Here is a 14,325-nt window from a genome sequence, read left to right as displayed (position 1 = left end):
GGGGGGAACCAGGAAAAAAACAGTTTTTTTCTTAATTTTTCAAAGGTTTTTCAAGGACTTCACATCTCCACCACTGAGCTATGGTCATTCTCTGGAAGGAAGAGAGGAAAGGCTCCACTGGAGAATAGAAGCATCAATCCTGTTACTTCCTGTATGCTAAGCAAGCGCTCTACCACTTGAGCAAATTCCCTTCCACGGAGAGTCATGGGGCTGCGTTTTCAGCAACTAGTACCCATCCTCCCTAATCTGTCTTCAGAAATGGCTACACACATTCTACAGGGTTATGCTGGAGCAGAGAGCAGAATATTACTTGTCTTACAGCAGCCTTTCCCAGCCTGGAGTTGTAATTCCAAACAGCTGGAAGCTACCAAGTTGGGGAAGGCTGCCTTACAGCAGCAGATGGGAAACCAGTGATCCTCCAGATGTTGGTGAACTACAGCTAACACCATCCTTGACTGTGGGCCATGCTGCCTGGGGCTGATGGGACTTGGGAGTCCAGCAACATCTAGAGGCCCACAGGTTCCCCATCCCCATCTTTCAGCAACCTTTGGTAGTGATTGCACAGCCACATCCTCCCATTCCTCTCCTCCATTGATGCCATCTTGCATACATTCCCCTCCTTCCTTCGCTGCCTCGCCACTTGCAACCCTAACCCTTCCGACTATTGTCCATGGCCTGTGACAAAAACTACTGAATGCAAAATTTCAAACGCTTTGTGTATAAAAATGCCCCCTCCCCAAATTATTTCGTCAGACCAACTCCCTCGTTTATTCTGAGCCAATAATTTGAACACAGTTGCCATAATTAGCATGGAATTCCAGGTCTCTCTCTAACACACACCCACACACAGTGGATACACGTATGTTTATAGAGCATGCTGATGTGAAACATTAGTCTACGGTCTGAAATTAAATTACTGGTGTTTTTATTTTTATACTAACCAGATGGCTTTCTATTACTGTCACATCACATGTGTGTTTATATATATTAATGTGATATTAAATACTCCTTATTATCTACACAGAAGCAAAGCATTAGGGCTCCCATGAATCTGCTGAGGAGGAAAGGAAATGCCTTTCTGGATTGCGATAGCACAGGGGCTGAGATCCAAAGGGCAACAACCAAGGGTGTGGGTGCTCCCAGAGGAGTGTTGGACAAGATTTTCCTTTGAACCCCAGGCACACACACGTAGGAACCAAGGAAGTTGCCTTATACCGAGTCAGATCATCAGTAATTCTAGCTCAGCAGCAGCAGCTCTCCGGGATTTCAGGCAGTGTTCTCTCCCAGCCCTACCTGGAGATGTTGGGGATTGAACCTGGGGCCTTCTACATGCAAGGCAGATGCTCTACCATTGAGCTATGGCCCCTCCCACCTTAACAGAAGCTGCTGTTGGAGGATCAAGCTGCCAATGGCTTCTTTGCAAAGACAGGTACAACTTCTGAGGGTCAGATGGATTGATAGAGGGGTGTGTGAGAGAGAGAGAATGTGAGAGAGAGTGAGAAGCAGTGGCTTCTCTTCTATTTTGATCCTGGAGGGAGCACAAAAGGTAGGGCAAGCTCACACTCTCATTCATGGCTTTGTGGGAGGAAAGCAATTGAACTCAATGGGACTTGGTTCCAAGCAACTGTGCGCGGAAATGGTCTGTAAGTATCTTTGGCCTCACCTCTCCTCCTCCTCCACCACCACCACCACCCCAGGCAGAAGGAAGTCCACATTCCTTCATGGGGCAACCTTCTGGAGGCCAGGTCAAAAGTGGGTAGAGCAATGGATGACACTGTCACCTTTGTACAGTTGGGTACATTTTAGCCGCCCAGAAATCAGCAGTTTCTACTCACACTCACACCTCTCCCCATCCAGGCAAGCAAGGGGCATTATCATAGTTGAACGACACTTTCCAGCCAGGCAAAAGCGATTGAGGAAAGGGTAGCACAGAGCTGGTAAGGGGTGTGGCCTGGAGAGAAGGGGTGTGGCCTGGAGAGAAGGGGTGTGGCCTGGAGAGAAGGGGTGTGGCCTGGAGAGAAGGGGTGTGGCCTGGAGAGAAGGGGTGTGGCCTGGAGAGAAGGGGTGTGGCCTGAGGAGACCCTCAAGGGCAGAATAGCAAGGATTGGAGAGCTGTGGTAGACCCCCCTCCAGGCCTGAGGTTCCGCATCCCTGCACCACCCCTGCTAAGTGCTAGAAAAGTCATATTCCATACATATACCCATTTTTTGACAGTGCATGATCCTCAAGGTGTGGCCTAGCATCCCTTCCAATATTGCAAGTAGGGTTGGGGGAGAAATTTGATTCAGTTCGCATTCAAAGGCGAATCTACCTAATCTGCACTTTCTGAAACAACACATGAACCAAAACACACCATCCTTCAACATTCATACTTTTCCAAATTTTGCAAATGCCGTTCTCCAGCCAAGCAACGTGTACATAAATCCATATACCAAGGTAAAGTTGTGCATATATTTAACAACCATTTTGCAAAACTGTATATATATTAGGCAAAGATGCATACAAAAATGTGTATTTTAGGAGACATTCACACTAAAAATAAATACGGATGAATTTTCATGAAAGCTTCTTTTAAAAAATTGCAAACTCATGTGGAGAACTAAGATTGGAAAAATTGAGAAATTGGTAGAAACCACAGTTGACAAATTCGCTCATCCCCAACTGCAGGGCACACAGGATTGTATTCATCAAAGTCCTACTCAGAGAAGACCCACTGAAACAATGAACCTAAATTAGTCATGTCCATTAACTTAAATGGGTTTACTTTGAGTAGGACTAGCATTGAATACCAGCCTCAGATTACACATAGCAGCTGATGGCAGAAAGCAGCACATGCAACCTGAAAGGTCACCCGAATATCCACTGTGGCACCTCATGCCAGCAGAATACCGCTTTATCCAGTTAATGATCTGAAGGCTTCTAGTTATTGAGTGGCTGATGCTAAATAAGTCTGGTCTCAACACTTCTTGACTGAGGGACTGCCTAAGACAGCCTTCGCCAGCCAGGTGTCCTCCAGCTGTTTTGGACAACAACTCCCATGCTGGCTGGGGCTGATGTGAGCTACTGTATAACACAACTGGCGGGGACTAAGTTGGTGAAGGCTGTCCTAAGAACCATTAAGAAAGCCACTTTGATTTTATGGAAGGGGAGAACAAGTAAAACAGCTGCACACTGGGATCTCCTATGTTATCATGATAGATCCTGGGGAGTTCTTCTTGGATCTAGAGCTGCTGCCACTTACGGTGACAAGGTGTTTTGGAACAGGCCTCTCCCTGCATACTGAACTCTCTCCCTCTCATAAAAAAATAACAATTCTGCAATACTACCAAAAGTGTCCAAATATTTCACTACAAATGGAAGATTAGTTACAGCAGTTCTGTCAACCAGTTCCGCCCAAAATAATGTAAAGTTCCAAAGTTTTCCAGAAGCCGTCTATGGACAGTATCCAGCTAACACTTTGTCAGTGCAATAATTTCTGCTTGCACAACAAAAACTTCCTCCCTCTCCTACCCCTAACACCACCCTGATGGATCTTCCAGAGCAGATGTGGGGAGGGCGCAGAGCATCCGTGGGGAGAGGAAGTGGGGAAGTTCCATTGAGCAAGTGGAAAACCTTATGCTGACAGAACAAGTTTGCTGGATATCTCCCTATTATTTTTTGTTGAGTTTAAAAGTGGGGCTATCCTGAATATACAGGTTCTTTCCCTGCTTCTTTCAATATGAATATCACAAATGCAGCAATACACTTTACCGGGTAGGTACAGGGACTTCTGTTAGAGCACCGAGCATAACAGCTTGTTGCAGCCGAACAAAGGCAATGAATGGGGCTTCCAAGAAGTCTACTTCTCCAACCAGTACATTGGAGGCCTCAGCGTCTCGAGGTAACTTCTTCATGAACTTGTTCTTCAGCTGCAGGAAAGACACACAGTAGTCTCGTTAGAACAAAAACAACCAAGCATTTGGTGGCACTTAAAAGACTAACAAATGTAATTGTGGCATAAGCTTCATGGACTACATCCACTTCCTCAGTTGCATGGAGTGGGATCCTCACAGGTATGTATTGCTTTTGACTTTGAAGACTTTTTTATGCCGACAGGCCTATGCAATTGGTCAAAGTTTTCCTGAGTAGCCAGTTATTTTAATGATTGTTCTGTAGTGCTTTTAAAGTTTTTTTTTTTAATGTTACATCTATGTTTTGTGAGAGGGTGATATATAAATACTTTGGGGCTAAGAATCGCATCAAAACAAAACAAACATGTTAGCAATGAGTTTAAAAACATTCCTGAAAATAGAAGGCAGCTTTTGATACTCATGGAAATGAAAAATGGAAATGGACTGCCTTCAAGTCAATCCCGACTTATGGCGACCCTATGAACAGGGTTTTCATGGTAAGCGGTATTCAGAGGAGGTTTACCATTGCCTTCCTCTGAGGTTGAGAGGCAGTGACTGGCCCAAGGTCACCCAGTGAGCTGCATGGCTGTGTGGGGAATCGAACCCTGGTCTCCCAGGTCGTAGTCCAGCACCTTAACCACTACGCCACACTGACTCTCTGAAAAATATAAATGTACTGCGTTCAAGTCAATTCCGACTTATGGCGACCCTATGAATAGGGTTTTCATGAGGCTGAGAGGCAGTGACTGGCCCAAGGTCACCCAGTGAGCTTCATGGCTGTGTGGGGATTCGAACCCTGGTCTCCCAGGTCATAGTCCAACACCTTAACGACTACACCACACCACACACACCACACTGGAAATGAATGAACACAAAACATGATGTGTAGTTTCAACTCAGCCCTAACCTTTACTATCCAACGACACCTTTATTTGACATGAATGGGTTGCTCTATTACCATCTTTCCTTATTTACAAGCATATTCCCAGAGTTTCAAGAAGTGACACATGCAGTCTTTTACAGGATTCCTCCATCCATCCCTCACTCAAGCTGGTACCAATATGTATTTCTGGAATATATGACTATATACCTCTTGTGAGAGAAACCACAGAAAGTTAAGATACAATTTAACAATTGTTCCAACTTTCAGAGTCATTGATAGCCCCAATTTTTGCTATCCACTTTCTCCATGCCATACATAATTTCATACACTTCTATCACATTGCCTCTTACTTTCAGAGCTTGGAAAAGTTACTTTTTTGAACTACAACTCCCATCAGCCCCAGCCAGCATGGCCACTGGATTGGGCTGATGGGAGTTGTAGTTCAAAAAAGTAACTTTTCCAAGCTCTGCCTTTTCTCTATGACAAAAGTGGAGAGGGAATGTTAAAATCAGAACAAGTGATGCCAGTTTGGTCTGCAAACGAAGAAATCAACGGCAGAATGAGTTTACACTCAACACAAGGCTGTGTCAATCTCTTGTTTTATTTATTTATTAAATTTATATCCTGCCCTTCCTCCCAGAAGAAGCCCTTCCTCCCCCCCCCGTAACCTTTTGGCACAATTCAGAGTGACATCACCTTATCCCAGTGAACAAGTGATGTTATGGAGCACAGGCACAGGGAAGAGGCAGGAGCTGGTGACATCTTAACGTGGGTACATGTGTCTTCATTATTATGGGGAGAACTCTGGGCTGCCATTTTTGACAGCGGCTTCTTCATCCCTCTGATCAGCCAGCTGTATCCCTAAAACTCTGCCCTGGGGACCATAAAGCAGCCTTGTATTTAAGCATGAAGGCGAGTGAAAAGATTGCAGAGGAGGGATGGGGCGCTCCATCCTTCCCCTGCGCCTAGCATAAAAATGCAGCTGCCTGCTTTTCCCCATTCCTCTTCCCCCAGCCCCAGTAGGCTAGTCAAGCAAACAAACAAAACAATCCAAACCAGTATGTTTTGTGGGCTTATTTGTAAGGTTGACATAAAGGATTTCTTTGCTGCTTTTCTGAGAGCTCTAGCATATTTAAAGCATATTTAAAGATCAATAATCGCTAGCACAGATTGTGGAAAGAAAAGAGGCTGCAACAGGCCCTTACGCAAGCCATCAATGGACAAGTAATTGTGTTAAGGAAAATGGAATTGACTTGAAGGCAGTCAAATATGCTTTAAATATGCTGGAGCTCTCAGAAAAGCAGCAAAGAAATCTAGGAAAGGCAATAAATAAGCCACTAGTGATATTGTGGCAGGGGTTAAAAACCAATAAGCATCAGCTAAAGTTAATAGCTGGGAGATTTAGCTGCTAGGGTGCTTCCTTGCGCTCAACCAGGAATGGGGAACCTGCAGCCCTCCAGTTGCTGTTGGACTCCAGCTCCCATCAGGCCCAGCCAGCATGGCCAGTGGTCATGGATGATGCAAACTATAGTCCAGCATGCAAGTCTGAGAGCAATGGATCAGGCCAGTCTGCTGTGGAAAGCGGACCAAATGAATTCTTCCCCCATCTGCACTTAGGGCTTAAGCACAACCTTAGGGCCTTCGAATGTTAATAAAAGCATCAAAACACAAGAACTTATCATCCAAGAATAGGGAAGCTGCTGGCCCTCTGGATATCGTTGGGGTCAAACTCCCATCAGCGCCACTAAGCATGACCAATGGTCAGGGATGATGCAGAAGAAAGGGAGAAAAGGGGAATCCCAAAATGCTTGAAAAAATATTATTTATTATAACAAAATAATAATAACACTTTGGACATTTGTTATAATAATATTTTTTCAAGCATTTTGGGGTTCCCCCTTTTTTCCTTTCTTTTGCTTTTGGATGCTTGCCACCTTCTGCTGCAGGGATGATGAAGACCAGCAACGTCTTGGAGGGCCACAGGTTAGCCACCCCTGCACTAGACCAATCCCATTGGTAAATCTAGCCTCATATTGTCTACCTTGGCAGGCTGCAACTCCCCAAGGTCTCCGGAAAACATCCTTTGACCAGCCTTGCTATCAGAGATCCCTTTCACTGGAGATGGCATAGATTGAGCTTAGACCTAAGCAATGTGCTGCACTACCCAGCTAAATCCCTTCTCCAATTCCATTTGCTCATGCAGAATGGTATACCAGAAGTCTCTCAAAGCAAGCAACGTAAAATAGTTCTGTCTGGAATCTCGTGAGCCCAAAACCAAATCATCTGTCAAGAGATCTGAAAGATATAATGAAATGTCCTGACAGCTTTAGGAGCACAGCATGAATTGTGGAATTCAGCTTCACAGCCAGGTTGCTGGCATCCTGCTCACTGGCTTCCTATCTGACAGGTGTCAATGCAAAAGATGCATCTTTTTTTTCCCCTTGAGCCCTCCAGGCCAGTCTTTCCCAACTTGGTGTTCTAGGGTGAATCCAGGCCACCACAAGCAATCAGATACAGTCATTAGGACACTGCCAGCATCTGGGACGGTTCAATAATCGCTAGCACAGATTGTGAAAAGAAAAGAGAGGCTTCAACAGGCCCTTACGCAAGGCATCAATGGACAAAGCTCTGAGCAGCTGGAAGTCCTGGACCCATCTCTGTTAAAGCTGAGCATGGGATCCCCCCACTCATCTAGGCCAACTTCTTTTTAAACTTTAGAATCAGCTTCAGCCAGGGAAAAAACACTGAAGAGAGATACACTTTCCTGTTGATATGGAAACACAGGAGTCAGGGAAATGCCACAAACACTGGGGACAAGGGGTTTTTGTGTACATCATCAATTCAACGGTCCAGCTGGCCACACTCATCTAAACACATTCTGCATCTTAAGCATGCGCTTTTCCCAGAAAAAGGAAAGCCTACTTGTCTTTAACTCGCTTTAAGAGCATTTGTAAACATCAATGCATATTTTCTGCTCTTTCTATATGGAACTGCATAAAACTGAGCAATAAGCAGAGCCCTCAATGCTGCTTTCCCAAACATTTCTTTATATATTTAAATTGCTAGCTGTTGGGGAGGACGTGTTGGGGGGGAAAGAAAGGTCCTTCGGATTCATCGCCCGTGGGGGCTGCCAAGGACATTTAAACAAAGCACGGAGAATTAAAAGATTTCTGCAGAGTTCTGGGAACGTCAACTCGATTAGGGGAGGGTGAGAGCGTTAGAGCCCAGTTTCCTGCAGTGTCTTCACTGAATCCTCAAACAGAAGGAGCATTCTGAAGAACCAGGAGGGAGTTAAAAGTAAATTTGGGGTCTTTTGTGTTGAGAGATACTGGAGTCTGCTTCTGTTTCCAAACAAAACCAAACTGAGTGTCAAGGAGCCACATTTTTAAAAGCGTGCATACTACCAACTCAGTCTTCTCCACTGTGTGTACTCATATACACGTGTATATATACACACACACAAACAACCCCTCCCCTATTGCAGTCTTATGTCTCTGGCAAGACTTTTGGGAGCACAAAATCATAGCTAGACAATGAGAGATCCACAGTGCATTATTTAACATTCAAACCCTGGCAACCCAGACTAGGGATGTGCTAGAATTCTGCCGGGCTAATTCCCCTTGAAGCCCGAATGTGGATAAATATATTCAACTATTGGATCAAGCTAAATGCTAACTCGCTGGGACTAACCCCGCTGATCCTAACAGACAATCTGACACGAGGGTGGACAAGTCAAGTTGAGGAAAAACTACACCATGATGGGTTCTCTCCCTCATTCTTGGCCCAGCTGGGCCCTATTAAGGCCCAAGAAGTGATCAAAAATAGGATAAGGGATGTAGCCCTGCAAAATGACAAACCTCGAGTGCCAATCTACCGGTCTCCAGTAAACTTTAATATCAATTTTGCCCCCGAAACATACCTTTACACCTTGGACATCCCTAGACTTCACAGAGCCTTTACCCTGGCCCATTTAAATGCACTCCCGTCAGCCTTACTGGAGGGGAGATACCAGCAAATTCCATACTTTCAACGCCAATATCCATGTCAGTTGGGGGAGGCTGAAACAATCACCCATGTTCTCCTTTATTGCTCATATTACAAGGACATCCGTGCCTTCTATATTGCCCCAATCTTACAAACCCTGCCCCATAGTTCTGATACAACATACGTCTCTTTCCTCCTCTCAGATCTCAGGAAGGAAACAACCCTTAGTGTAGCGAAATTCTGTGCCGGTGCATGCATCACAAGGAAGCAGGTGGTAAAGGCACCATCCTCTTAGCTAAATAGGACTAAAAGATTCTTCTTCTCCTTGTATAAGTTTTATGTCATATTTTGTATATGCTCAGAGTATTTGTATGTATGTGTATGACTGGTCAATGACCGTAAATAAGATGATTTGAGAATTCTGCCCAATTTAGATTTAGTACCAAGTTTTCCATTAATTCACTTAATCTCTATAGTTGCAGATTGGATTTCTGTGTAACAATTTTCCGCGGTTCTTTTTGTTGGGATAAGCAAGCTTGCATGCTTTTAATAGGGAGATGTCCCTTCTAGCCAGAATTTGGGGACACCTCTATGCTTGTTTACTGTAATGTAACTTCCTACTGATAGGTGTTATTTCCCTTATTAAGAACATAAGAACATAAGAAGAGCCTGCTGGATCAGGCCAGTGGCCCATCTAGTCCAGCATCTTGTTCTCACAGTGGCCAACCAGATGCCTGGGGGAAGCCCGCAAGCAGGACCCGAGTGCAAGAACACTCTCCCCTCCTGAGGCTTCCGGCAACTGGTTTTCAGAAGCATGCTGCCTCTGACTAGAGTGGCACAGCACAGCCATCACGGCTAGTAGCCATTGATAGCCCTGTCCTGCATGAATTTGTCTAATCTTCTTTTAAAGCCGTCCAAGCTGGTGGCCATTACTGCATCTTGTGGGAGCAAATTCCATAGTTTAACTACGCACTGAGTAAAGAAGTACTTCCTTTTGTCTGTCCTGAATCTTCCAACATTCAGCTTCTTTGAATGTCCACGAGTTCTAGTATTATGAGAGAGGGAGAAAAACTTTTCTCTATCCACTTTCTCAATGCCATGCATAATTTTATATACTTCTATCATGTCTCCTCTGACACGCCTTTTCTCTAAACTAAAAAGCCCCAAATGCTGCAACCTTTCCTCGTAAGGGAGTCGCTCCATCCCCTTGATCATTCTGGTTGCCCTCTTCTGAACCTTTTCCAACTCTAGAATATCCTTTTTGAGATGAGGCGACCAGAACTATACACAGCATTCCAAATGCGGCCGCACCATAGATTTATACAACGGCATGATGATATCGGCTGTTTTATTTTCAATACCTTTCCTAATTATCGCTAGCATGGAATTTGCCTTTTTCACAGCTGCCGCACACTGGGTCGACATTTTCATCGTGCTGTCCACTACAACCCCGAGGTCTCTCTCCTGGTCGGTCACCGCCAGTTCAGACCCCATGAGCGTATATGTGAAATTAAGATTTTTTGCTCCAATATGCATAATTTTACACTTGTTTATATTGAATTGTACTTGCCATTTTTCCTCCCATTCACTCAGTTTGGAGAGGTCTTTTTGGAGCTCTTCGCAATCCCTTTTTGTTTTAACAACCCTGAACAATTTAGTGTCGTCAGCAAACTTGGCCACTTCACTGCTCACTCCTAATTCTAGGTCATTAATGAACAAGTTGAAAAGTACAGGTCCCAATACCGATCCTTGAGGGACTCCACTTTCTACAGCCCTCCATTGGGAGAACTGTCCATTTATTCCTACTCTCTGCTTTCTGCTTCTTAACCAATTCCTTATCCACAAGAGGACCTCTCCTCTTATTCCATGACTGCTAAGCTTCCTCAGAAGCCTTTGGTGAGGTACCTTGTCAAAAGCTTTTTGAAAGTCTAAGTACACTATGTCCACTGGATCACCTCTATCTATATGCTTGTTGACACTCTCAAAGAATTCTAATAGGTTACTGAGACAGGACTTTCCCTTGCAGAAGCCATGCTGGCTCTGCTTCAGCAAGGCTTGTTCTTCTATGTGCTTAGTTAATCTAGCTTTAATCATACATAATTTAATTTAATAATAACAGAATGTTTTCGAACTGGCACTGGCCAACAGATCCCATCCCTAACCCAGACGTACTATAAACATTTTAATTATTACAAATTCCAAATAAAATCATATTTCTACTTGTGTTTGACCTCATTTTCCTCCTCCTGAATCTGTACAACCTGGCCAAACAAGAGTATTTTTAAAAAGATCCTGGGGGTTTGTGACTCATACGTTGCAATAGCAACTCAACACCATGTGTGTTAGAGTCAGATGAGAACACTCACTACAAACTGCAGAAGGTGCAGACACAGGTGACAATTGCAATTCTATTTTTCACTGAACCTGAGAAAAATAGTAAGTTAGCAGAACAGTAATACAAAAGTAGGGATTATGTGAGGAAGAGGAACAGCCTTGGAGAAGCGACACAGAACTATGTCTAGAGATTTAATCGAAAGAGACTCAAAAGAATCCTTGCTGTCTGGGGGGAAAGGCAACCCCTACCATTGATTGTTCAAACAGCAAAAGCATACACTAAAGTAGGCAAATCCTACTGGTGGCCTGCAGGTCAGATCTGGCCCTTGAAGCAATTTTTCTGGCCCTTTGCAGCCTTTTCTAATGTCAATCAATGGCTAATAGTCACAGTGTTCATATATTACCTCTAATGACTCTGAACACCTATTGCTGGAGAACATGGATGGGAAAAGGCTATTGTGCAGATGGTCCTGCTTGCGGATTTTCCGACAGGCATGAGGCTGGCTAATGTGGGGACATGGTGCTGGCCTTTGATCTGATCCAAGAGGGCTCTTCTTACATTAAAAAGTCTGTACAAAGTTTCACTAAAAAAAAAACACCATCTTTTTAAATAGAGATTTTTTTATTCTAATAATACAGTCCTGTTTTGAATTCTGTACATAAAATGGGTTTAATACGTATGTATACATAAGCGTGTGCAATACTATGCCTGAATATATGGGCTCCTTAATGTTTAAGCCTTTACTACTAGATGGAGACAACTGTTCTGGAATCTGACTGCCTGTGTGGAAGATTGCCAACAAAACAGAAATAAACTCTGGATGGCCACTTGTTTTTTTAAACTTTCATACAAATTTTCAGAAAAATTAAAGAAATGTTTGACTTACGTAAAGACTGGGTTAAATAGCTTTGCTAAACAATATCTGTGTTGATAACTTTACATAATTTTGTTGTGCTATCATGGTGGAACTGGACTTCATAACTAGCTAGCAGAAACCTCACAACTAGCCAGCAGAAAATGTGGGCTTCCCATAGGCACCTGGTTGGCCACTGTGAGAACAGGATGCTGAACTAGAATCATATAATCATAGAGTTGGAGGGGGCCTATAAGGCCATCGATTCAAACCCCCTGCTCAACGCAGGAATCCAAATTAAAGCATTCCTGACAGGTGGCTGTCCAGCTGCCTCTTGAAGGCCTCCAGTGTCAGAGAGCCCACCACCTCCCTAGGTAAGTGGTTCCATTGTCATTCTAACAGTGAGGATGTTTTTCCTGATGTCCAGTCGAAATCTGGCTTCCTGTAACTTGAGCCCATTATTCTGTGTCCTGCACTCTGGGATGATCGAGAAGAGTTCCTGGCCCTCCTCTGCATGGCAACCTTTCAAGCCATTGGCCTGATCCGGCAGGACACTTCTTAAAGCTTGGCTTATAAATCCCAGTGATAATTTGGAGATCCCTGGTCACAAGGTATTTCCGTTTGCTTCTGGCAAAAAGCTAAACTTTTGCCAAAGAGTATTTAATACTGCAAGGTCTTAGTTCTACACCTCTGGCCTTAAGCATACCCCTGAGGATCAAATATGTGCAGGGCACACCAATTCTCTCCCAACACAGATGCCACATATTTCCCTCTTCCAACAATTACAATTCCTTTGCTGGTGTTTTACGGGCCCAACCAGTAAAATTGCATTCTATATTGCAACCATTATTGGTAGGGCTGACCCAAGACATTTTGCTGCTTGAGGATGCCTCTGCTGCCCAGGTATAGAAACTGACAGGAGTGGCAGTTGAATAGGAACATAGGAAGCTCCATAGGAACAATGATGAGTTAGACAATTGGTCCACCTAGCTCAGCATTGTCTGCACTGACTGGCAGCAGCTCTCCAGGGTTTCAGACAGGGTGTCTCTCCCAGCCCTACCTGGAGAGCTTTTGGGATTGAATCCGGGACCTTCTGCATGCAAAACAGGTGCTCGTCCACTGAGCTGTGGCCTTTTACCTCATCTTACTTCAGTGCTGCAACCAGGCAGCACAGTCCACTGTACCAAAAGGCAGCAGTCCAGCTTAGAGGCCACAGGGCAGGCCACTTGTTGGCACACATAGTTCTGCCCTTCAGCAACCCACCGCAGCTCCTCACCCCTCAGCATCTCCTGCCTGAGGCAGCCACCACAGTCTGCCTAATGGTAGGACTGGCCCTGATTACCTGGGTCTGAAAATCCAGTGACCTGCCATTTCCTGCCAGATTCTACCTATAACCCATCTGGATAAATCAGGGGTTGGGAAGTTCAGGTTCAGGGGTTGGATGCAGCCCTACAGGGCTCTCTCTCTGGTCCTTGGGATTCTTCCCAGGTCACACCCCCGTCCCAGTCCATACCCTCCATCCCAAGTGTGGGGACCATTGGATGCTAAACTAATAATATAATAGCAGCATTTGTTTAGTGCTTTAGAGCAGGAATGGGTAACCCATGGCCCTTCAGGTGTTGTTGGACTCCAACTCTCATCAGCCTCGGCAAGCACGGCCAATGGCCAGGGATGATGGGAGCTGTAGTTCGGCAACATCTGAAAGATCAAAGGTTCCCCACCGTTGCCCTACTCCTTGACTCCACTCCTTAATCCCCCTGCTCTGTGTTCTCCTCAAGTGTTTTTGCCTGGCTGGAACATGGCTTTGAACTGGGATCATGATTGTGTTAAAGAAGTGGAGGGTTGAGGGGGTGTACTTTGCACTTTTAGTGTACAAAATGTAAGAGATACACCTGTTGTTCCACACCTTTTTGCCTCTTGCCCTGCCCATGTGCCCCCAGAAGGCTGCCCATGGGAGAATGCAGTCCTTGAGCTGAAAAGTGTTCCCCAACCCTTGTCTAAACCCTAACTCCAAGATCCTGCCTTGCATTCTGCATTTGCCTTCCATATTCTATTATCTCCTCACCTGATTCCACCAAGCACCACCCCTAACAATAGTCTGCGTTGCCAACACCCTGGTTGTGCTCAGCCTCTACCTGCCCTAGCTCTGCCCAAGAGGCCAGTCTTTTTTGCAATAAAATAAAATATAAATTGGCAACCTGAAGATCAACACTAAATGCTTGGAACCTAAGAGCAAATTTCCTAGTGGGGTGTTGATAACAGGAAGGTTTTTAATACCCAGTTTTCTTCATGTTCCAAGACTGTTTTCCTGTGTTAACGAGGAACCAAACAGTGCTTCTTATTTTAAACTAGTTCTTCCCTGCTGACCTGCCTTATTAGC

General features: G+C 44.7%; 1 protein-coding gene across 4 annotated transcripts in view; it reads right to left on the bottom strand.

Moving 5' to 3' along the window:
- The window catches only part of SLC4A4 (solute carrier family 4 member 4), a 270,897-nt gene that overhangs the window by 78,251 nt on the left and 178,321 nt on the right, over positions 1-14,325 (bottom strand). For all 4 annotated transcript variants that reach the window (XM_061583421.1, XM_061583422.1, XM_061583423.1 and 1 more), the window contains exon 8: positions 3,751-3,908. In XM_061583421.1, coding sequence (XP_061439405.1) covers positions 3,751-3,908 — 158 coding nt within the window. The remainder of the gene's footprint in view (positions 1-3,750; positions 3,909-14,325) is intronic.

This window comes from Rhineura floridana, chromosome 9 (genome assembly GCF_030035675.1).
Source record: "Rhineura floridana isolate rRhiFlo1 chromosome 9, rRhiFlo1.hap2, whole genome shotgun sequence".
Lineage (NCBI taxonomy): Eukaryota > Metazoa > Chordata > Lepidosauria > Squamata > Rhineuridae > Rhineura > Rhineura floridana.
This window is presented reverse-complemented; position numbering and strand designations above follow the sequence as displayed.